General features: G+C 39.7%; 5 protein-coding genes; 2 read left to right on the top strand and 3 right to left on the bottom strand.

The window, feature by feature from the left end:
* Window positions 1–296: 296 nt before the first annotated feature.
* On the bottom strand, window positions 297–1,065 carry GSBLH_T00004226001 (uncharacterized protein; the record flags this gene model as incomplete). The annotated part of the gene is made up of 5 exons (XM_013043089.1): window positions 297–565; window positions 595–719; window positions 751–855; window positions 885–919; window positions 952–1,065. 5 exons carry the CDS (start codon window positions 1,063–1,065, stop codon window positions 297–299), a joined length of 648 nt encoding a protein of 215 aa, XP_012898543.1.
* Window positions 1,066–9,619: 8,554 nt separating this feature from the next.
* Window positions 9,620–11,920, bottom strand: GSBLH_T00004225001 (uncharacterized protein). XM_013043088.1 has 3 exons: window positions 11,794–11,920; window positions 11,437–11,759; window positions 9,620–11,404 (listed from the first exon to the last, which is right to left on the bottom strand). Exons 1-3 carry the CDS (start codon window positions 11,903–11,905, stop codon window positions 10,223–10,225), a joined length of 1,617 nt encoding a protein of 538 aa, XP_012898542.1. The 5' UTR covers window positions 11,906–11,920; the 3' UTR covers window positions 9,620–10,222.
* Window positions 11,921–20,958: 9,038 nt separating this feature from the next.
* Window positions 20,959–21,588, top strand: GSBLH_T00006784001 (uncharacterized protein; the record flags this gene model as incomplete). Its single annotated transcript, XM_013043087.1, has 3 exons — window positions 20,959–21,135; window positions 21,168–21,386; window positions 21,445–21,588. 3 exons carry the CDS (start codon window positions 20,959–20,961, stop codon window positions 21,586–21,588), a joined length of 540 nt encoding a protein of 179 aa, XP_012898541.1.
* A 141-nt stretch (window positions 21,589–21,729) lies between these two features.
* Window positions 21,730–22,524, top strand: GSBLH_T00004224001 (uncharacterized protein; the record flags this gene model as incomplete). Its single annotated transcript, XM_013043086.1, has 2 exons — window positions 21,730–22,047; window positions 22,078–22,524. 2 exons carry the CDS (start codon window positions 21,730–21,732, stop codon window positions 22,522–22,524), a joined length of 765 nt encoding a protein of 254 aa, XP_012898540.1.
* A 783-nt stretch (window positions 22,525–23,307) lies between these two features.
* Window positions 23,308–24,073, bottom strand: GSBLH_T00004223001 (Ribosomal protein S8e). XM_013043085.1 has 2 exons: window positions 23,786–24,073; window positions 23,308–23,755 (listed from the first exon to the last, which is right to left on the bottom strand). The coding sequence occupies exons 1-2, from the start codon at window positions 23,892–23,894 to the stop codon at window positions 23,352–23,354; spliced, it is 513 nt and encodes a 170-aa protein (XP_012898539.1). The 5' UTR covers window positions 23,895–24,073; the 3' UTR covers window positions 23,308–23,351.
* Window positions 24,074–24,120: the final 47 nt, after the last annotated feature.

Here is a 24,120-nt window from a genome sequence, read left to right as displayed (position 1 = left end):
AAAGTGCAGAAGTGTGATAGAAAAGCGAGTTGAATGTAGAACGGAGTCGAAACCCGCGCCAAAAGCCAGCGTGAACGACGAGATTCGAGAGCGAATGCGGGAGCGAATTCGGATGCTGGAGGATAGCGAGCCGGAGGAGGACGTTCATTGGCGAGAAAGTGATATTTTCTAACAAACGTGTCATTTTGCTTGTATGTTTGTTTGTTTGAGTAAAGGATCGTTTTCTCTTTCGTAAATGGTGGTGTGTATAAATACTTGTTATGATGAGAGATGCGAAATGAGAATAGTGATATTTTCTAACAAACATGCCATTTTGTAAATTTGCCCACAGGATAGTTTTTTCCTCGTAAATGACGCCACCAGTACATTCCCATCATAATTGAAGCCGATTTTTCTTGTTCATAGTCGGCGAGAAAAGCATCCATTTCGGAAAGAGGGACGCGGTATTCGGAAATTTGCTCCCCTTCCTCTTTCAAACCACCGCCTTGAAACTTCTTCTGATCCGGAGTGACTTCCACGTAGTACATGTACATGCGGGAACCCGACATTCCAACAGCGCCAGGAGCTAGGGTTAAGATGCCGCAGAAGAGCTACTCCTCCCGACGAATTCTAAGTCCTCTGGCTTAACCACATATCCCAGTTCCTCCTGTATCTCATCGCAAACCGCTTGTTCTTTGGATCGATTCGGTCTGTCCAGCAAACCTGCGCACAGCTCATAGCTAGATAATCAAAGAGAGCAAGGAACTGTACCAGTACCCCATATTCGGATTCTTGATCGTTTCCTTCGACATTTCACTAGCACCAAAAAACATTGCAGGACGAAATTGTTGCACGCAAACAAATTCCTGATTCTTTCTACAGAAGAAAACACTCTTCTCCCATACTTATCAAAAACTAAGGCAGTGACCGAGTCTTTACTCTATTTACTCAACGAAATGAAAATGAAAATACAGAAATGTAGTCCCAAGAGCGAGGCATGCCGTTTTGAATGAATTTGACATTTCGCAGTTTTAGAAACTTGGAGAATGTGGCTGCCGTATCTGAAATCACTTTTAGGCTCTTCATGGAAAGAATAGTTGGGATCCCACGCTTTTCTATTTTGAATTCAAGCAATGAATGTTTCTGAATTTGCGAGAATTCAACTCAGCGATCGGATAAGGGGAGAGAAACCCATCTTTTCAAAGTTTGGGTCGGTCCCACACATCTTGTCCTTCTCTGGATGTGAACTATATGTTTACCGTGTTACTGATGGTTCTCTGATAAGGCAGTTGCATTCCCCGGACCGAATTGAGAAGATTGCAGAGTGCACGTTTGCTGGCTATGGCAATTGCATTGCAGCGCTCTCCTATAGTTATTGCAATATTTGGAATGAAGAAGGAGAGTTGTTTTCGGTTGTCCTTCCCTGTAGGATGCAAGCAATGTATCCAATAGAAAACGGACTGGTATTCGAACGGATTGAGGACTTATTTTCGATGAATACTTCATTTTCGATTTCAACTCCAATTCACTCCATTCCGATGTATTTCTCTCTTACGTCTCCGATGAATATACCGAAGCCTATTTTACAAAAGCAAGAAGGCGAGGATTTGAGTATAACTGCCCTCAATCTTTCGAGAATCATGAACACGTCCATGGATCTGTTTAGCAGTCGAATTGCCGACAATCTGGAGCACGATATGTCAATCATAGACATACTACCCGACGTCCACTTGCTATTCTTGTATAAACGATCCATGGGTCGTCATAGTCTCCTGCGGTGGGTGAACACGAGCTCTACTTCAATCGGTCTTCAATCGGAAGAGGCAGTTTTGGAACAACTGATGAAGGATGATGGCTGCGAGCTGAACGACGCGTTTATTCAGCAACTCTGCGGTCCCGAAATGTGTCTGGATGAGGTTTTTCAAGGGATGGAGAGTTCCACTGCCTATTCTAGACTCTATTGGATCCAGGTGGATTCGGTAGTCTTTCTGTACTGTCAAGAAGGCTGTGCAGTTCAAGTGTATCAGGTCGGAGCCGATTTCTTTCTGGACAAAGATTCCATGTTTCCAATGAGCATTGATTATGTCTGCGAAATTGAAGGTACTGCTGTAGGAAGAATGCCAGACACTCCGTTTCTATTGGTTCGATTCAGTGCAGATGAATGGAGAATCGTGTTAGGATCATCTACTATTATGTTGACATCAGTCAAACACGAAGAACCCATTGCTATGGTATATGATTCGAAAGTGGATATGGTAGATGAGGACAATAATCGAGTTCCCGAATACTGCTTTTCGGATGGAATTCTAATCGAATATTCTGATCCAATGCTTGTTTTTCGAAACTTCCAATTGCCTTTGGATTGCTTAAATAGCAAATTATTATCTCTGGCGAATCCACTTTTGAATCACGTACATTTTTCGAATGATATTATTCAAATCGATGCGGATGAGCAGACTTTGCTCTTTTTGGCAGATTATTTTTGGATTATGAATGATGAAAAGTCGTTAAACGAGTGCATCACTCGGATATCAAATCTCATTTTAAAAGAGGCTTATGATTCGTATTCTCCCTTAATGTGGGAAAGAGTAGATCCATCCATGCAATTGCCGCTTCCAATGATTCTGCATCTTCGCTTTATTGATGAATCTGATGAACGAATTCGAGACCGAATGAATTTGTATGTGAAATATCAGCAAAGCGAGGATCTTCCGCTCAAAGTATTGAAAGCCTTCCTCGGAAAAGAGCTGATTGAGGATTCGAGTTTCAATATCAGTCCACTCCTATCTATTTTTGGTCTCTCTCGAAAGAAGAGGACCTTCAAACACGCGTCTGAGAGGAAAGAGCCTTCAGTGATCCAAGAAGTTCACAATTTGATTTCGTAATTTCTTTGTATCTGAAGATTGATGTATAGTCCTCACACAGTGAATCTCAATCTCTCATCCACAAACTTGTCTGTGAATATTTCTCAACTCATTCACACTCAAATTGAGTCTCAACTGCTTAGTATGAACGGAAACGCTCTTTTGCAGCCATGCGTTGAGAAATCAGTGAACCCTTCCTGGATCCAGCAGCTTCATTCTCTATCACTGCATTTGATTCTGTCAGGGAGAAAAAACGACGAGGGAGATGTCATGGAGTGCCATTTTTCTCGAGAAACGCTGCTTTTCCCCCGCATTCAAAATACAATCACCATTCTTTCTCCTATTTTGGAGAAGTATTCGTCAGCTCCGATTACGATCAACGATCTAGATTACCTTTTAGAAAACCGTTCGGATGAGGAACAGATCGGGATTTTGTTGAGTCTAGGGTTTTCGAAGCATTTGCTCTCCATTCCCCTGTCTTTATATAAACATAAGCTTGTTCTTTGTTCGGCCTATCAGTGGACATCCAAGTCAAACAGACAAATCGAAGTCGATTATCTGTTCGAATTAGGAGTATGTGATTCTTTCCAAAATAGATTAATTGATAGTTCCTCTTTGCACTGGCCATTGCTTACCGAGGTTCGGATAACCATCAAGTCATTCACATTCTTGAGTTTTACATCCACTTGATTCTTGATGTTTCAAAACCGAACTCTCCCTTATCGTTCGATTGGAAGAACAGAAACAAAATTGATTCTATTTATATGCTGCTATTTGTTTCGATTCTTGGTTTAGGAATCGTCTGCCATGTATCCTTTTTCTTTCTTTCTTTCATAATATTATGTAGAATACAGAAAACAAAGCAGTTATCCACACTCTAGAATCACTCCTTCATAATTCCATTGAATACACTTCGCTTTATCTTACTCGATATTACTTAACTACTGTCATTTCGTTATCGCTTGTTACTCGGTCTTTTGATCGGCTTCCTGATTGGCTGGATGATTCTCGTCGAATTCCCAAAATCGGGCAGTTATTTGCAACCGGAACCAGAGTTCCCGTTGAAGAAAGATGCGGTCTGATTCTAGCCGAAGGTCTCTTTTCTCATTACAAACTGAAGCTGTTTAATTCCAACGCATCCAGTCATTTTGTTGAATCTGAACGAGAAGACGTAGTCTTCTTTTATGGATCAGCGATTGTTTTTGCTGGCTATCTCGATGACGCATTGGATTGGATTCCATCCCTCCTATTCGATCATTTGGAATTCAACCCGTCTCTAAAGAAGTGGTATTTCTTTCTTGGAGGATTGATATACACCCAGAATGTTATACAGCAAGAAGGAAAGAACCAACTCATTGACTGGGTTGTGGATCTTTGCTGCCACTTTATCGAAGCTGACAAGATCAACCAACTTTTGGAATTCCCGAAACTCTTTCTTCTTTCGATCCTTCACTCCATCGGCTTCCATTTCATAGCCTCATTAAACACGAAAATCATCATTTTGCTTCGAACTCTGTTCCTTTCCTTTGTATCTCTCAACCAGGCGGATCTCATTCAAGCGACAGCGACAGCGATCGGATTGGTTTCCTTCGCAGAGGGGCAAGCCACCTTTGAGTTTTCAAAAAGCGAATCTCCTTTTCTCTTTCTTTCTTTCCTTCCCTTCTATTCGACTCACTTGGGATCTGCTTCCCTTCTGCCTGATCTATTTAGGCAGCTCTGGAGATGCTGTACAAAGAAACGGAAATGTGTGTGTCTGCTTCGAGGAGAAGAAACAAACCTGGAACTACAAGTAAAACTGACCCGAATGGATGGATCTGTGTATTCTTGTAGTACTCCCGTGTTTGTTACCACCTCGAACATCATAGGGATTGAAGTGTGTTCGGACCAATATCAGATAGACTGCACTTGGGAAGAGATCGAAAAGACATTTGTAATTTGGGTGAGAGCAAAGAAGCCGCTGTTCTCTCTGGATTGTATTGGAGATCGGCTCGAAAGCGAAACGTTAACTCGAGAAGAACAATTGCGTCTTGAACAAACGGGCGATAGCATCCTTCGAGAATTGCTTTTGATGAGAAAACGTTGTGGAAGAAAAATCGAGCATCAGCAAGTGGAACTAGTCGTAGAATGGTATGCTAGTGTATTCTGTACTGTTTGTTTTATATATAATATTATGGAAGAAGGAGTATTATGGAATTGTAATTACAAAGCCAGAAAATATAATTAAAAGGATAATGTATATCGATTGTTGGTAGTATACGTTTAGAACACAGCGCCTAATCATGCTTATAGTATAATTCCAGGCATTATTCTTGAGTCCTTAATGAAGCAAAGGGTAAGTTTTCGAAATGGTTATTTTTTCACACAGAACAGACCTCATTCGTTGTTATTAGGAAAATATTATCATTAGAGCCCATCAAAGTACATTTTGAAAGGAAAATGCTACTCATTACAAGCCAAATCGATGAAAAGCTTAATAACAAATTACACAATTCTAGATAATTGGTGGAAAAGAGTGTTGTAAACAAATATTACTTGACCTATTTTTTACAAAATAAAATAGTTCCTGTTATTTAGATCCATGATGGTTTAGGAGATTATAGAGAGCCAATGAAACATCTACGATATTTAATCAAATTAATGAAAAAACTAGAGATAGTTTTGGTCTTAACCTTCTCAAATGAACCCGAAAGTGAAACTGTTTTAAGATTGGGAATATCTAGATACACTATACTTATATACATTGCAAATACTCTCTAATTTCACTGTCCTAACTTCTGAAAATGTGGTCCCCCCAGGATTGATGATCGATTCTAATGCAGGTAGATCTAAACAACAAAAATGCCATGATACTTCAGAGTTTTACTTCGCATAACCAGACTGGATGATTCATTCTTTGCCCCACGTAACGTTTGTCCCTCAAGTTGAATGTATCGTAGAGATGGAAGATCTATTTACGATCATTTCGCTTCACTCATTTATACCTTCAAACACTGTTGATAAGGAATTACAGAATGCACCATTAAGCAATGTAATGGTCTTCAATTTTGGAAGAGCTATTGTTCATCTTACCAATTGTATCGTTACATCGAATTTCAAATGAACAGTCAACAAAGTTGTTTGAGAACTGTTCATGTTTTCCAATCTTTAGTGATTGTAAGCTAGGTAATTTTCGTAATTCAAATTGACCACCATAATCACTAAAACTATAATCGGAAATATCAATTGTTTGTAATGATGTGCAATTCACTACGTGGAATGATCTTGGTTCTTTATGGAAAAAACCTGGCATTATAAATTCATAAAAAGATTTGTGAATATTGTCTGATGAAAAAGAAAAACTTCCAATTCTCAAACTATTTAACTTACTCAACCCATTAATGACAAATTTGGTCACTGATGTGAAACAATAATCTCCAATTTCTATTGCTCTCAATTCAGGAAATCGACTCAAATTTAGGACAGTTATATTTGGGCTATTACAAATCCCATTGGGAATAATCAAATGCTGAACTGAAGGTTGTATATAATCTACAGGTATGAATACAGCAGGGATAAGCTTCGTTAATGATTCATTCACATCTTCACATTATATATAGGCAAAATTATATCGTACTATACATATATGGGGTACTAACATGACAAAAGGCTTTTGTATTATCTACTTCGCACAACATTACATTATTAACCAATGGAATATCTAGATTTGAGATCTTGTATTTTTGTTAGAAACATTCTAAGATAACCTTCCTAGTATTAACAAAACTACCTCCTTCAGAATTGATAATTGATTCTAATGCTGGAAGATCTACATTCAATCATTTAATCCTTTTCATTTTTACTTCGCATTGTCAATGAATTTGAACCCTCATTTCTTCCACAAAGTGCACAATAACCAAGTCGAATAGAGTGTAATACAAGAAGATCTATATCAATCATTTCATTCGAATTCATTCAATACTCTCAATTATTGTCGATAAGGAATCAGAGAATGCACGATCACCTAATGTGATGGATTGTAGATTAAGAAGATCTATGCATCATTCAAGTAATCAATATCAGTTAAATACCTCGAATCACAAATGAACTACACCAGAAATTATATGACCAACTTCCAATTGTACCAATTTGAATGGATTGTAATTGTGGTAGATTCTTCAATTCAAAGTCGCCAGCAAAATCACTGAAACTGAATTCACCAATTTGAATGGATTGCAATGATTCACAATTCAATATGTGGAATGATTTCCATGCATCATTGCTATAACCATTCTTTGCCTGAGTAAATGAGTTCTTGCCGATTTTGATAGTTTTCAATCGATTCAATCCATCGATTTTGAATGTTTTCACTGATCCAAAACATTCATCGCCGATTTCTATTGATTGTAGTAATTCATATTTGCTCATCTCCAATACCTTCAAATGGTTACAGCTACTCGAGCATATCACCATATTTTTTACTGCCAAATCCATTGAATTCAATTCTGCACTATTGTGGATTTCGATTCGCAGTATAGACGTATTGTTAATCTGTTCATTTAGTTTTGTTATTAAACCTTTCCTATTCCATTTACTTCGATCATTCTCAGCATTTGTTTTTACATACCAACCTTTATACAAGTTAATTCCTCCTTTCTTTTCTTCTCCATGTTCCCATTCACTTTCACGAATTGCTGTTCCACTGGCTTCATCAATCAAATATCCCAATCCATTTCGCATATATATGTCATTTTCAATACTATATCCTCCTATATAGATTGGAATACGTTTAAAAATATCTTCATTCCCATTCTCACCCTTGTTTTCAGCATATTCGATCATTTGGTTACTATCAGCATCAAATTCACGAATGATTCGAATCAATTTGTCTTTCGACCAATATCCTTCTATCTTCTCTTTACCACTTTCTACATCATATTCGATTCCATAACCATCTCGATTCATTTCTTTATCAAATCCACCACGATATATCACCACATCATCATTCTCTTCATCGCTTTCACATTTACGCCGAATTGCCATAATCAATCCTCTTCTGCTATTTTCGATCATTCTTCGATCTCTATCATTTCCAAGAATTGAATCCCAGCTTTCTTTCCGTAATGCTTTACCATTCTTATATTCTGTTACGTCACCTATTCGTTTTCCATTTTTCATTACCCATGCAAGACTTAAGATTCCACGATTGAATAATTGACATCGACCTTCAACTTTGCCATCTTTCATTTCACTCAGCAAATACTCATTGGAATGATTTCCTTGATATATAGTGACTTCATATTGTACTCCATCAATGGAAATCTTCCTTTTTTCTTTGGTAATGTAGTCATTGAGAAAATACCTCGATTCTCTGGTTTGTTTTCTTAGATCTATTAACTACATATATTTACATAATCTTACTGTCGATACTGTTCACCATAAATATATAATAAGAATGAATATGCTCGAACCAAAAGTAATGTGTCAAATTCGATTTTCTGTTTCTTTGCATTTCTTTATTCTAACTGTACAATATGTAGACGAGGTGTTCAAATTGCTTATATGGTATTTTCAAGCTTATAATGGCTTGTACTTGCCAAGAATCAGTTTGAGGCTAATTTTGTGCTCAGTACAATTGGAAGTACATCAAACACTTTTAATTACAGTTCTTTTGTGATTCTAGGTATAGATATGCCACTGAATATGAAATGAATAGATTATCTTAATCTACAATTCATTCAACGCGGTGAATGTAACTATGTGGAAGAGATGATGAATTATATTCCTTGACAATGTGAAGTATGAATGATATTCTTATCTTGATTGAATGTAGATATGCCAAAACTTGGAAATATTGAATCTGAAGGATATAGTTTCTATTATTATAGTTCAGTGAAAGTGAAGAGTATCTGGTATTTACACTGATGAACAAAATAGATATATCAAGCTTATCTATAGTTTTCTACCAGATTCCTTTAATGAGGTCCAGGAAAAATCGATTGAAAGTGACTTTTTGAAAATCCATTATATTTTTATGTGCTATTAATTCTCACTGTTTTTTTGACTCAGAAAAAAAGATTGCAGTATCCTTGCTTTGACATAACTGCATAATATAGATTGTATGTTTAATTTATCGTGTTTTGTTTTTGAAAGCCGTTTTGTTGTGGTGTTATAGCTGCGGAATCAAAATTAGAGCTCCTTTTTACTTATGAGCGAGATACTAAAATCAGTTGCTTTTGATACTATGCTAATTTACATAATCATTAATTCCAATCTCATCCTTCTGCTGGTAAATGAATTGTCATTTTCTAAATTGGATTGCTCTTCAATACTTGTAAAAACGTTTTGTTTGGATTATTGACTATTTCCCAATCTACCCGATTAATAATGCTATATCCAATGCACAATATTGTATGGAAGCTTCGTTCTCTCAACTTCAGCAACAATAACTACTCATCTCAATGTCTAGGTGTTCTCACTCTTTCTTCTCAGTATTTGTGAATGATCAATGGTGGTCTTTCTCTAGAAAATGTTAATATTGTATCGAATTACTCCCACAATTGCTATAATTTCCATTTCGGTCAATTCATTCTATTTTTATCCTACAAAGGTTACTATTACATAGTACTTTGCAATCCTGGGTTATAATACGACCCTATGTTGAATCCCAGTCAATGTCTTCTAATTGTCAATACAAATGCGCGCTTCTACCACAGGGGTTGAAGGAGAACTCTTCTCCATCAGAGTCATATCCGTCGAGAACATTCATGGATCTATTTGTGTTTCTTATCAAACAAAGAGGCATCATGAAAACCCAATTATGTGACAGTCATGACAGGGAACTCCGTGGTGATCTTCACGAACTCCGGAGAAGTTCCAACGCGACCCAGAGGCATCTTCTCCACAGGGATGTTGTAGAAGTCCAGGCAAGTCTTGCACACGGCGATATCCACTCCCTTATCAGCCAGAGCGCGGAGAGGCGTCAGAAGCGTTTCGTCCTCCGTGCACACCAGGAAGGTTCCCTCGTTGACAAAGAACAAGAGCTTAGGGAGTACTTCTTGCTTCGCGAGGTTTCCAAGGAAGCCACGAATCAGCTTTCTTCCAAGCTCGTTATCGTCTCCCATTTGTTTGCGCGTGAACAGGTATACAGTATTTCCAATAGGCATTCGAAATGATCTTTACACAAAACTATTTTTGCCAATCTCCACACTCCAACCCCCCTTCCAAAATGGAATCATTCATCACCAAGTGCCACAAATGGATTCCATCCTAAATTCCATTGGATCCTTGAAAAAAAAGCAATTCCACTTAATTCCACTCACTTATCTCCTTTACTTCACCACCTTCCTCCCACACCCCTGACTGACTGCAACAAACACGCCAAAAACGACTCAAAAACCTCCTCAATGCTTTCTCATTCTTCTCTCCTCGATCTCGTACGCCAGCGTCTGGTTGATCACGTTCGCCGCGGGTCCCGTGAACTGAATGGGTCCCGGGAAGCTATAGCAATCTCCGAGTCTCCACTTCTTGGCCTGCTCGACAAAGCGTCGATAGGGCAGTCCGTCCAGCTCCACGAGCGCCTTCTTGATCACCGGCTCGTCCTTTCCGTTGCGTCGCTCGATGTTCATCATCATCGTCACCGGCACGCCGCCCGCCGTCCACGCCTCCACCGGAGCGTCCAGGTTGCTGATGGTGGACATCATGCCGTTGAGTCCCTCGTGGATCAGCACGCCCGCGTTGTAGCCCAGCGCGTAGCAGTAGTTCGTGTCGAAGCACGACGGCAGGCCGCAGCGGCCCTCGTACCCGAAGAAGTGGCACTGCGCGTTGAACGAGCCCGAGTATACGCCCTGCGCTTTGAGCGCGTCCAGCTCCTTCTGCACGCAGGACACGATGAACTTCTCCGTTTCGATCTGCGAGACCTTCACGTTGCCGTGCGAATCGCGGTCCAGCGTCAGCTGATCGCGCAGCGACTGCGGCAGATAGTCGAACAGCTCGCGCGACGCCGGCTGCAGGTGCGCGGCGATGTCGTCCTGCGCGGTGTGGCCGGCCGCGATGACCTCGTTGAGCTCCTCGATCAGCGAGCCCATTTCGGGGATGAACTCGATGAGTCCCTCGGGGAGAAGAATCACGCCGTAGTTCTTGCCGAGCTTGGCGCGCTCCACGATCAGATCCACCACTTCCTGCGTGATCTGCTTCACCGACTTCTTCTTCTGGGAGATCTCCTCGCCGATGAACGTGTAGTTCGGGTGCGTCTCGAACGCGCATTCCATGGTGATGTGCGACGCCGAGCGGCCCATCAAGCGCACGAAGTGGTAGTATTTCTGCGCAGACAACGCGTCCACGCAGATGTTCCCGATCAGCTCCGAGTAGATCTTGCACGCCGTGTCGAAGCCGAAGGACACCGGGATGTAGTCGTTCTTCAGATCGCCGTCGATCGTCTTGGGGCAGCCGATCACGTGCGTGCGGTGGTGGATGCTCTGGAAGTACTCCGCCAGAAGGGCAGCGTTTGTGTTCGAGTCGTCGCCTCCGATGACGATCAGACCGTCCAATTCCAGATCGTTGCAAACCTTCGCGGACGCTTGGAACTACAAATCAAGCCAACACACAAATAACGAACCTGGTCGTCTCCCTTGATTTTGTCACGACCCGAACCGATCATATCGAAGCCTCCCATGTTGCGGTATTGGTCCATGAACTTGTCGTCGATCTTCACGTACTTGCCGGTGAACACACCACGGGGTCCGTAGCGGAATCCGTACATGTTTCCGCCCACCTTCTTCGTGAAGTCGTAGATTCCGGCAATCACGTTGTGACCTCCAGGAGCCTGACCTCCCGAAAGCACCACACCGATGTTCATGGGTCTCCAGACCTTGCCGGTGCACTCCTCATACTCTACACGAGGAAGTCCGTAAGTGCAGGGGAACAAAGCCTGAATTTTCTCTATCCATATCATCAATCCGTACCAAAACCATACCGTGATCAGCGGCAGCGCCCAGTGCCTCGCATTTCTTCACATTCACGTCCTTGGTCAAAATGGTAGGAAGAGGAGGGATATACGATCTTCGGAAAGTTTGGAGTTCGCTCATTGAAAATTACTAAATCTATATGAATATTTGGGAAAGAGGGACTCACGTCGGAATCCAAAAACAGTGAATTCTATGAACAATTACAGTTCTCAAATTCCGAAGTGAGATGTTTCTAAACAAACAAACGACTATTCTAAACGTTACGACTAAACTCGGGATATTTCTCTTCAATCATGGAAGCAATTTCTGACTCGTCGGTCGTTATGTTCTTTTCGCGAATCAGATCAACCACCATCAGAAGAAACATTTGGCGCTATTCATGCACTTTATGCTAGATTTTATTTCCGAAAATGGAATGGATTTTTAAACAGGACTTTACTTGGATGATGGAGAATACTGATAATATTGAAAAAATGAATTTCAGGGTTGTTGGTGAGAGTATTGTAACTCAAAATAAATGGGTTCTGCGAAAAAGTAAGAAATGGAATACTGGAGATGGTGTGTTGGCAACATATTACAAACATTTTAACAAAGACAGTGCTATATTTAAAGAATATGAATAAAAGAGTATTTCGGCTTCCAGACCCAAAACAAATGAGAATGAATGTGATAAATCACTTTTTATAGACTAAAAAGTATCAACAATATTCCACAGAGTGACAAATGGAGGTAATCTGCATTAGTAATCTACGTAGTCAAATTATTCTATTATTCAATGTTTTGTAATAGAAATATGCATAGTATTGAGAAATTGGTTTCATTTTTCTACCAAGAATAGTATTGGAAATAACACCATACATAATGATAGAAGTGTAACTTGTATATTTGATACATACATTTAAAGTTCAAGCATAATTCCTATTAACATTTAAATGATAAATCTAGATATCTATTACATGAGACATACAAGTATGCTGTAGTTGTTTTATAGATTACATCATTTTATCCAAAATAACTAGCGATTCGTCAAGATTTTCTTATTCCTAATTTGAACAAAAAATATTACTGAATGGCAATAGTTTTACTTATCGATTTCTCAACAGTATAATGGTAATGGCCAAAAATCATGACACATTATTACAGCCAAAGTCATTCCTCAGAACCCTATCTTCTATGGTTCACCGTTGCTCACACCAAACAACTTGTTATTATTGCCCTTCAGAAGAAAAAAGGTGCGATTTTTTGACCCTACCCAGGTTTCGACGGCGCCAAAAGAGCGATACTATTTGGCCGATGGCCAAAGATAATACTTGTTAGTTTGTCTGTACTTATCAACCAACCGCTAATGCCCGAATACCAGTGTATGTATATTATGGTCCATGATTTATCTCTTGTTATCCGTGCATGTCATGAGTGTCTTAGTATGTTCCTTCGTGGTGAAATCGAATCCCTGGTTATTGATACGTTTAAAGCTGTTTTCAATGACTACATCTCCTTTCTTCTCTGCTTCAAGTACACACTTGTACAAATCGGTGTTCTTCACAATTATTCGCTCATCATCGATTACCACATTTCATGGAACTCCCTATGCCGCACTGTGTACTACGTTCTTCTCATCCAGCAGACATTATACCTTTGGTCTGAGTCCTGCGAACTCCGTGATGCGATGCCTATTGTGTTCATCCTTCAAAATAGGCCACGACAATTACGTGTTAACGTTGAGGAATGATGAGAGCAAAGGGAAATTGTTCTTGTCCATTTCCTGATCTTCATAGTTCACGAGTTGCCCTTAGAAATAGTTCGTGTTATCCAATTCTAAGAAATCGAACGACTTAACCATGTCACACATCTCGTAAACAATACTGACGTTATCGTTCAACTGTACGATGATAGAATCTGTGTCCTGTCCCAGTATCTCCATGTTATCGAATGTGTTTTTGAACACATTGTAGTAGAATTTGTATATGATTTGTTTGGACATGCCGAGAATAGCAAATCTTATGAAGAACGGTTTCACTACTTTCCTCAAAGGTGTATTCAACTTGAGACCGATCACATTCTCGGAATACATGGTGGTTCCCACGGCCATAACATATTCATGCTTTTAGATGATAGCCATGCGTTCATTCCATGTGGTGACAAACTTCACTTTCATTCGTTTCAATTTAGTCTCCACGAATTTGCAATATGTCAATTATGCCAATAACTAGTATAGGTTCTTCTCCACAATGGTCTTGGATTTGACTTGTTTCTCATTCAATATGTTCACATATTCGAATATGAATGGAACGTGACTGAAAGGTGTGTATGTCAAACACTATGAACCAAATCAACCAAAGTAAATTGAATCAATCAATGTCGATCATATTCAGTAGCAATGGAAACAATTAAACGTTCAAGAAGCTTGATAACATGCTCATCTATATGCCAGAGAACGACGGCAAACATGTCCTCGTGTGTGAGACAGTGGATAGCGTTCATCAATATTCGTGGATAATACCTTCTGAGTGTTTTGTGAAAGTCAATAATGCCACATTGTTTGAACATACACACACATCCACTCAACCATTCAATAATCAATGCCAATTCCAATTATCTTCTGCTTTATATCTCATAATCACATCGATTCCATGTTACAATGAGAATGATGTCCTATTCAAACATTGTGATTCCATCGAATCGGTTGTGGATAAGGAATACAAGGTGAGTGTTTCAATGGATGGTGTGTGATTGCTCGATATGCCATTCATCGATACACTCAACAATCTTGTGACCCTTTCCCATACCAAACTGGTAAATGGAATCGAATGGACAAGTGAGAGTCATATGATCTCTGTATTCACAAATATCCCTTCTCTTGTATGTCTGAGAGGTGTGAAGAGTATCACGATCGTTTTCCAACACTTGAGCCAGGTTGTTGTTGTTGCTTCTTCTGTTTTTCTGAGTGCTCGTAATGGGTCGATGTGATTTTGCTGCCTCTCTCAATGTATTGGGTTCTTTACCACTCTTGGATCGCGTGATGGGTGGTGCTGGTTGTGGTTTGCATTTGCTTGCCAGCAGTTCCCAGTCATAACACTTCTGTGTGCTATCACTTTCCACATTCTTCACTTCGTACATCAATGGCATGATGTGATCGTCAATGTCAACCACTTCAATCAAGTCCTGAGACCATTTTCTCGTCAATGATCGCTTTTCCAAAATGCGAGGTCTTCGTGTCACTCCAACATAATCACCAACATCGAATTGAGGTGTTGTGTCCTTTGCTGTCATGTTGGATGGTTCTGTTTTATCCATGTACAAGATATCGTTGTTGTTGTTAAGCCAAATGTCATTGGGTGTATATCCGATGTCTCTGTTCTTTCTTTCATTATGTATACGAACTGCACCATCGATCAAATCAAACCATACACCTTTCCATTGATTGATTGAATGGAATGAAGGAACCATGATGTGTTCCTTGATATCTCGAATTGTTCGTTCATCTAGTACTGCCTTATTCGCTGAATCCATGTGATACATGGTGATGTCATACTTGTTCAAGATGTTGGTACAAAAGATGGCATTGGTGAACTCGGTACCTCGATCCGAGCAACTATGCTTTGATGATTCACCATATGTTTGAATGATGTCCTTCATCGCATGAGTGACTTCTGTGGTACTCTTGCTTTTCAATTTCCGAGTTATCAGGTATTTCGAATATCCATCAATACATACAAGGACATATTTGTATCCACGATTCTTGTAGAATCCAGTACTCTTTTGTGATCCCAATACTTCCTGTATCGATTTGTGTTGTTTGGAAGAGAAATCAATAAGATCGATGAAGTATATGTTTCGTTTGAACCCACTGATGATCACTCGAGTGGCACCTCTTCGTTTTGCTGGTTTCCATAGTTCCTTGATCTCATTTATGTTCCCACACACCTCGATAAATGAACCGCTTTATTCAAGGAATGAATGAGTTGTGTCAGAGGAAGAATCACAAACTGGTTATAGACTCGAAATACATTTTTTTCCACTATACACTACTTCAAATAGAGCATCACTTGCATTCAACAGTGAAATGATCGTTTTGATATCATATGTACATCGTGAAATCGATATTACACTTTCATCTACTTTACCTCCATTGATCACAACTACTTGATCATATGGTACATTATGAAATGTGAAATCGGTATAGAATGATACAAATGATATGTAACACTTATCGAATGATCGAGGATTATCCAATTTTATCTCCTTCTTGTTATTGTTTCCAAATACTTCAATCGTACTGAATTGGTTGGTCGATGGAACTGGAGTATGCAATTGATCACACACATCTTCAATAGTCAAATGGAGTTCGAATTCACCATTCAAATGTGTGATATTACCATTCATATTATTGATCACAAACATCAGTCGATCAAATCGGTGAATCATCGGTATACATATTTCTTTTACAGTATTGATATCATTGATTTCAGAATCATGCATAATCATTGTGGTGAGTGAATTGTTGTTTTGATTAGCGATTTCAAATCAGATGATCGTTCCAACGATGAATACACTGAATCACGTGACAATTTCGAGTGATATCAATCACATTCGATCCATAGAACGAAGCGGATAGAATGACGGTACATCCTTCCAAAACGAGGATTTCTCGAATATCTGGAACATTGGTGAGATCGATAGAGTATGGGGACGGGATATAAATACACCTATAACTTGAAGCCTTTATAGATATCGAGAACATTGTATCGGTCATGATGTTGAGGATGGCAATGATTTGACCGATCTTGTAGTAATCTAGAAAGAATCATTAGCTCCTCGTCATTCGAATTCGTGATCCCATTCGTAGAATCCACATTGTTGAACATGACTTGATTGGGTGTGAACAGGACAGTCATAGAAGTGTGTAAGGATTCTTGTACTAGTACGAGCTGAACCACGAGAACGTGCCATTACTAGGTGATCCTTGGATGAGCAAGGATTACTGTTGGGGAATTGGAAATTTACCGTTCATAGCTTGCTTCGCTTTATCATACACAGCGAGGTTGAGGTAAATAAACTAAGGTTAATATTTCTCGCCTTATTTCTAAGAAGGGCAAAAAGATGTCCGTGGTCATATTGCGTGATTAACGCTTGCAGTCAATTGAAAAGGGTTTGAGGCTAACTTTGGCCGAAATGGCCAGTAAAGTTTCCCAAAAAATCCTCAATTCAAAAACACTTTATAGTAATTCAGTATCATTGTTAAAATGGTAAAGAAGAACATCATAATAATCAGGCAGGATTGATATTTTGATTATTATAGAATCATGAATTGTGATCAAGAATCGGTTTCAAACAAACAATCAATCAATTAATCAATCAATGGAAATGTTCCTAAACAATGACGAATCACTGAACAAATCAAATCAAATCAAATCAAAATTAAAGATTTACTCATCGATTTCGATAAGATCAGCGAGAATGGAAGAAACATCTATGAATCAAATCAAATCAATCAAACTATACTCGAAATTGATTTCGATCGAACATACTCGAATGAACGAGGTAGATCAACATTTTGAAGATTTGGAATATCTAAATACTATCAATATTCAATATTCAGAAATACTTTCCAATGTCACTACACGAGAATACAGGAAACTAAATAGTACAGAAGTTATTGATGTTAAATTTGGAAGATCTACAAATCAAATCATAATCAATCAATTCATTATTACTTCGCATTATCAATGAACTTGATTTATTATCCCCTCTTCCACAAAGTACCTTAATACCGAGTTGAATGGATTGTAGAGATGGTAGATCTACATCAATCATTTCATTCTCATTTATTCAATACTTTCAATTATTATTGATGAGGATCCACAGAACGCCCAATCACCTAATGTAATGGATTGTAGATTTGGAAGATCTATGCATTCAAATATACAATATCAAATCAATACCTCGAATCACAAATGAACTATAATAGAAATTGGTTGAATAACTACCAATTATACCAATTTGAATGGATTGTAATTGTGGTAGATTCTTCAATTCAAAGTCGCCAGCAAAATCACTGAAACTGAATTCACCAATTTGAATGGATTCCAATGATCCACAATTCAATATGTGGAATGATTTCGATTCATCACCTCCATACCCATTCTTTTTCTGAGTGAATGAATTGATTCCGATTTTGATAGTTTTCAATCGATTCAATCCATCGATTTTGAATGTTTGCACTTTGGAATAGCATTCATCTTCAAATATGACATGTTCCCCCTCATATATGTATCTCTTACTAGATACTCTAGGATAAAAGTCCTTTGTTATGATTCCTTCACATACATTCTTCCAAATATAATCAAGGAATATTAATCCAAAAGTGATTACTGGTAACATTATTAACCACTGCAAGAATGTTGGTATTGGTAAAATGAATGTCAGTACAACAATACATAGCCCGAATATTACTGGAATTATTGCAAATAACAGTATATACTCTGATTTTGGTATTCCGTTCACCCATTCTCCATCATATTCTCTTTCATTGTTTTTAAGATGTTCCTCGTCCACATCGTTTTCCATTCAGGAATTCACCTTCATAAATCACATTCTTGCCTTCTTCATCATATTCAACTCCATATTGTCGAGAAAATCCTTTCTCAATTGAACCTTCATAGTATCCTTCAAAACACTTTACACCATTTTTGTATTCTATCATTTTGCCATTTTCAAATCGATATAAAATCGATATTTCTTCATTGTTTTTCCAAATACTGACTCGATCCAGTAATCCTGATTCAAAATAGAGGCACAGTCCTTCATTCATTCCTTTTTCATTCTTTTGACAAATCGAAATCACATTTCCATTCCCATCCAATTCTTTCCAATAACCTTCCATTCCATCCATTCTTTCACAATGATTGTCTCGACATCCTTTTTCATACCTACCTTCAAATATCACATTCCCATTCTTATCATACTCTATTCCAAATCCTTGACGATATCCATCTTCAAGATTCCCTTCAAAATATAATTCGCCTGAATCATAATACAATTTACATTGTCCCTTTATCTCATTACTTCGATATTCGAATTCTGCTATTATCTTATTGTTTGTTGTTTTGATAATAGCTCCCCCATTTAATTTCCCATCTTTCATCTTCGTTTGAATAGTGTAACCTTGATGTGGAGAACCAATGTTCAGAATCACATTCTCACTATCAATCTTATCTATAGTACTAATAGGGAATTGATTGGTAATACACCAATTCCAAATATCAACCTCAAACCCAGATTCCTTTCCCAGGTCACGAGACACGTCCAATGGTTTTATTTCGACAATATAATCTAATTTAATTCCGGAATCTGTAGATAATTCCATAAATAATGATAATATGGAAAAAAACACCAAAATGAAACGAATCTCTTCTCTATTTGATTCCAGTATAATTTTCTCTCCATTATAATTCTTATTGTTGCATTGTACATTCTTTTCTTAATACTAGTATGATATTCTGATTTGAACAATAATAGGAATAGTAGAAGTAAAGAGTGGACAGATTTTGTCATTTTGTGAATACTACCATAATTGTCTTATTCACACAGTAGATTGAGTTATGTGAAGAATTGCCATTATGCCTATTGAATGGAATTACAAGCTGGAGCTATATTCTCGACTTGAAACACAATGGATGTACAATCACGCATTTTGGTATGCTTCTTATCAATATTCATTGTTAAATATTCATGATCATATGCTTCTGCTATGAGTGTTGTTGTTTTTCTTCAAAAACACTTTGAACAACTCTTTTTATCTATTACGCAATCTGCTACATTTATTCCTATTATGCAAGATGATAATACCAAGTTTGATATTAGATAGTGAGATGACTGATTCAAATCATCGTGAACAGTGTAATATGTAACCCACAGTATCACTATTGTTCGTGTAACCAGTAATGCTCAATAATGGCAAGAAAATGCCTATTATACTTCAAACTCGAATGGTGGTGAACTACAAATGCCAATGACAGTTTGGTGAACTTGTTTTGAACTATTATTATGAAGTCATACTATTTTCAAATACTGTTTTGTGGCCTTGTTAGTACATTATTGTATTTTCTTTTGGTTGATGGATACACTTGATTACTACGGTAATAAAGGTGAATGTAACACGAAACAAACGAAAACTACAGAAAATGTTTAGAACAGTAGGTAATAAATAAAATGACTATACTTTTCACTCTCAACAACGCTCATTACAAACAAGTATGGGTCATTCTCAAGATCTCACCAAGGAATAATGCTAATCAATCCAAATTCATTAGAAAGTATTGTAATTATCAATAATTGTACCTTCTCGAAAATTGCTCCGAAGAGTTAGAGAAGTCGTGCATTTTCTATTCACTAACTAATCGAATATACTTAAATGTAATATTTATATATAGATAACTTGTATTCTTTTTCTAGATGACTGTTCAATACTCGGTTTCAAATGAAGAGACAATATCTTATTGCTTTTTTATTTCTTATTAATTATAAGGCAAGAATATCACACCTCAAAACACATATTTTCCAAATTCTTTATGCTGTAGTAGAATTGAATACGTTTATTCCATAGTGATGTGATAGGAATGAATCTTTCAAAGACCGAATCGAATAATATATTCTATGTTTCTTTTCATACATAATGACTAATTATTGATTTCCCATCAAAAGATCCGATAACCGCGGAAGTCCTACCTTCACTTTCGAAGGATTTAGACTGCTATGCAATAGGAGCCACTGAAATCCCGCAGGAGTATGGATTCAGAAAACAGTAAACCGTCTGCTAATGAAACACCTCCACCGAAAACAGAGGAGCAAGCCACTTCGCTCACTGTAGAGAATCTCCTGGCTCTTTCAATGTTTTAGAAAGCACTTGAAGCGGCTCCATTTGTTCCTCAATCCGTATCGAAATCGATGAAGTCTGAAGCAATTCCGTTCACACCTTCAGTATCTTCATCGGTAAATTAACAATCTATGTTTCCTCACTTTGTAGTCTCATTCACCACAACCGGCATCTATCAGCACGAACTTGGTTGTTTCATCATTCCTAGATTCGTATTCCCCAGTTGCTCTGAGATCTGCTCATTCAGTCATATTCTGTGTTTTATCTGATTTACAGGTTTATCGCCCGATGGAGAGTTATGTGGAAAATTCGTATCTTTCTGTTTATTTCGTACTGCTTGGTTCATCCAAAGGAGACAGCCATGCGACCCAATCCCTCAATGGGGGAAGCTCCTTTTCTAACTCAGGTTCGGACCCAGCGAACCTTCTCCACCATCTTCGTCCCTCGCGAAATGTCGCGTCAGTTTGAGCGGGAAGTTTGTCTTTCCCTCCCTTCCCTCACGTCCAGGCTCGCGAGATCATGGCTCAAGAAGCCCCGGACGATCCTCGCTACAAGCAGATCCCGCCCTGCTATTGCTCCATGCGCGTCTTCGACGACGCGGAGAAGGAAATGGTGACCGGCTCCTTCGGCTTTCTCACCTCTCTCTACAAAGTGGTGGACGTAACGGACGGGATGAGCTACGCTTTGCGTCGTGTGGAGCGAGTTCGCACGAATAACGAGATGGTGGTAAGCGGACTCTGTGCTTTTTATAATGTGAAAGGCGATGGTTTTGAATGCGTGGAAGCGCGTTCATCACCCCAACATCATCGCTTTGCGCAACTGCTACCTCAGCAATGGCGCCGTTTTCTTCGTCCACGACTTCTACCCCACCGCGACCAGTCTCTACGATTGTTTCCTCAAAGTGCTTCTCTCTCTCTCTTCTCCTTAATCCTCGCAGAACGTCCTGCCTGGCTCCGCCCCTCTCCTCGAAGACCTTCTCTGGTGCATCGCCATCCAGCTGCTCTCCGCTCTGCAGACCATCCACGCCTACAATCTCGCCTGTCGCACCGTGGACTACCGCCACGTCCTCATGACCGAGCGAAACTGCTTTCGGATCGGCAGTGTCGGCGTGATGGACATTCTCGAGCCGCACAGCACCAACCAAGATCTCCAAGCCAAGGATCTTTATCAGCTCGGCTCTCTGCTCGTCGTGCTCGGCTGTCGCGGCGCTGTTTTCCCCGACATCAAAACGCTGGCCGTGCATTACAGCGAGAAGTTCGTGAAGGTCGTGCAGCTGCTGCTTTCCGCACAGTCGCCCGCGTCCGTCGTGTTAGAGCAGTGCACTGCGCAGATCGTGAAGACGCTGAACAGCTCGCTCTCGACATGCGACACGTACTACAACGATCTCGTAGACGCGAAGAAGGGCGCTGATTTCTAGCGAAAAGAGTACGCGAACGGTCGATATATGCGGCTTCTCACCAAGCTGGCGTTCGTGAATGAGCGTCCCGACGAGAAGGGAGGTTACAGCTGGAGCGATACGGGCGATCGGTACATTCTGCGGCTGTTTCGCGACTTTGTGTTTCATCAGAAGGACGAGGAGGGAAGAGCGGTTGTGGACTTCGGCCATGTGATCGATTCGCTGGCCAAGTTGGATGTTGGCGACCCGGAAACGATTCCGTTGTGCAGTCCGGATGGAAAGACGGTGCTGGTGTGCTCGTATGGAGATGTGCGGAGATGTCTGGAGAACGTGTATTCGGAGCTGATGGCGGCGAGGTTCGGAGAGAGACGCATGAATGCGAGTCAATTTGTTGTGGGACAAGGGATGTCGCCGATGAGTAGTGGAGGAGGAATTGGGTTTATGCCTGGAAAGAAGGAGAGAATGTGAGGAAAACAAAATGGATAAAACAAAAAAACAAAAAAAACACAAGAAAACAAACCGAATAAAAAAAGCAACCAAACCAGAAAGATAGTAGGATCATTTGTTTGTGACAAACACTCCATTAGAGTACAACTAAAAGTAGAACCACCGGAATCGATGACCACTCTCCTTGATATTCTTTACAATCGCTTGAATCACCTTTTCATCCTCTTCTGTACACTGTCCATGAACACACCACTGATCTTGCAAGGAAGCGATAATCAAACCAAGTTGCTCGTCCATCGAGATGAAAAGGGGTCTGATAAAAGTGTCAAACGCCTAAAATAAACACTACGAACCGTATCGTACCATTTGAAAGCAGAAGTACGCAAGAATTACAATACAGATACGCAAACCAATGAAAATGTAAGAAACTATCAATAAAAACACAGCATGATGTCCAACACTGAGGATCCGACTCTACGTCATATCCCTTTGGAAGAGGCTCCTCTTCGTTTACAGGCTGCTATCCATAAGCAAAAATCTCACAAAATGGTACAGTCGACTCCACCGTGGGTTCTTCCTTTCTGTTTCGTACTTCTACACACTCAGAATACAAAGTAGCTCATCTTACCGTCCTCCATATTTGAAATTAGTGAGAAAACACTGTTTTCGAAACTCCCATTTTCTAGAGGTTTTATTCGACAACACAAAGCAAATTGTTTTCCTTTCCTTTTGTTTGTAATCACTCTTCAATAATAAAAATAAAAAAGAATGGATGGATGGTTGGTTGGATAACACAAACAAAGGAACCATTTTCACTTGTATTGCTTCGAACTATAGGACATTTCGCTTTACTTCTTCTTCTGGTTGATCTTCTTGTGGTAGAACGCCAGCTCCTCGTCCTCCAGAATGTAGCCGTCAGCACGACCGCACTGACCAGGACGCGACGAGATGCGAGCCAGGATCTTACCCGAAGCCAGCTGATCGATCACTTCCTTCTGCTCCTGAAGGGAATCCTGGAGCTTCTGCAGCTTCGCAAGGTTCGACTTGCTCACACCCTCCAGCTTGCTCAGATCGTCCTTCGTCACCTCGCCCTTCGCTCCGATCTTGCAGGAGTAGTGCTTCTCGAACCAGGCCTTGAAGGGGGTCGCATCGATCGAAACAATGCAACCCTTCACAATGGTGTTCGTACGCACCAACTCATTGTTGGAAGCGTTGTACACAATGTTCAGGATCTTGGTCTTGGCAGAGAAAGCTACAAATCACTTCACTAGACAAAAATCACCCTCTCCGGTCCAGGAGAACGAACCAGTATCCAGACGAATAGCACGGTGCTTGATGTTTCCACCACGGCAGCGGACCAGGTAAATTCTCTTGGCTCCGAGCTTGGTCATGGCAGGCTGACGACCCATCTCGAATTTTCTCTTCTTGATGTTGATCACAACCTTTCCTCCGGTCAAACGACGCTTATGGCGAGAATCACGGCAAATACCTACACCACGATTAGAATTACACTGCAGACCACCCATCCAAAGACAAACTTACCCATTTTTCAAATACGTAAATACAAGCGATAAAAGCAAGTGAAACCTAACAAATAGAGCAGAGAACTGTACAGTG

The sequence above is a fragment of the Blastocystis hominis genome (genome assembly GCF_000151665.1).
Source record: "Blastocystis hominis, Singapore isolate B (sub-type 7) whole genome shotgun sequence assembly, scaffold_6".
Taxonomy (NCBI): Eukaryota; class Bigyra; order Opalinata; family Blastocystidae; genus Blastocystis; species Blastocystis hominis.
Note: the sequence above shows the minus strand (reverse complement) of the source record. Positions and strands in the feature narration are given on the sequence as shown.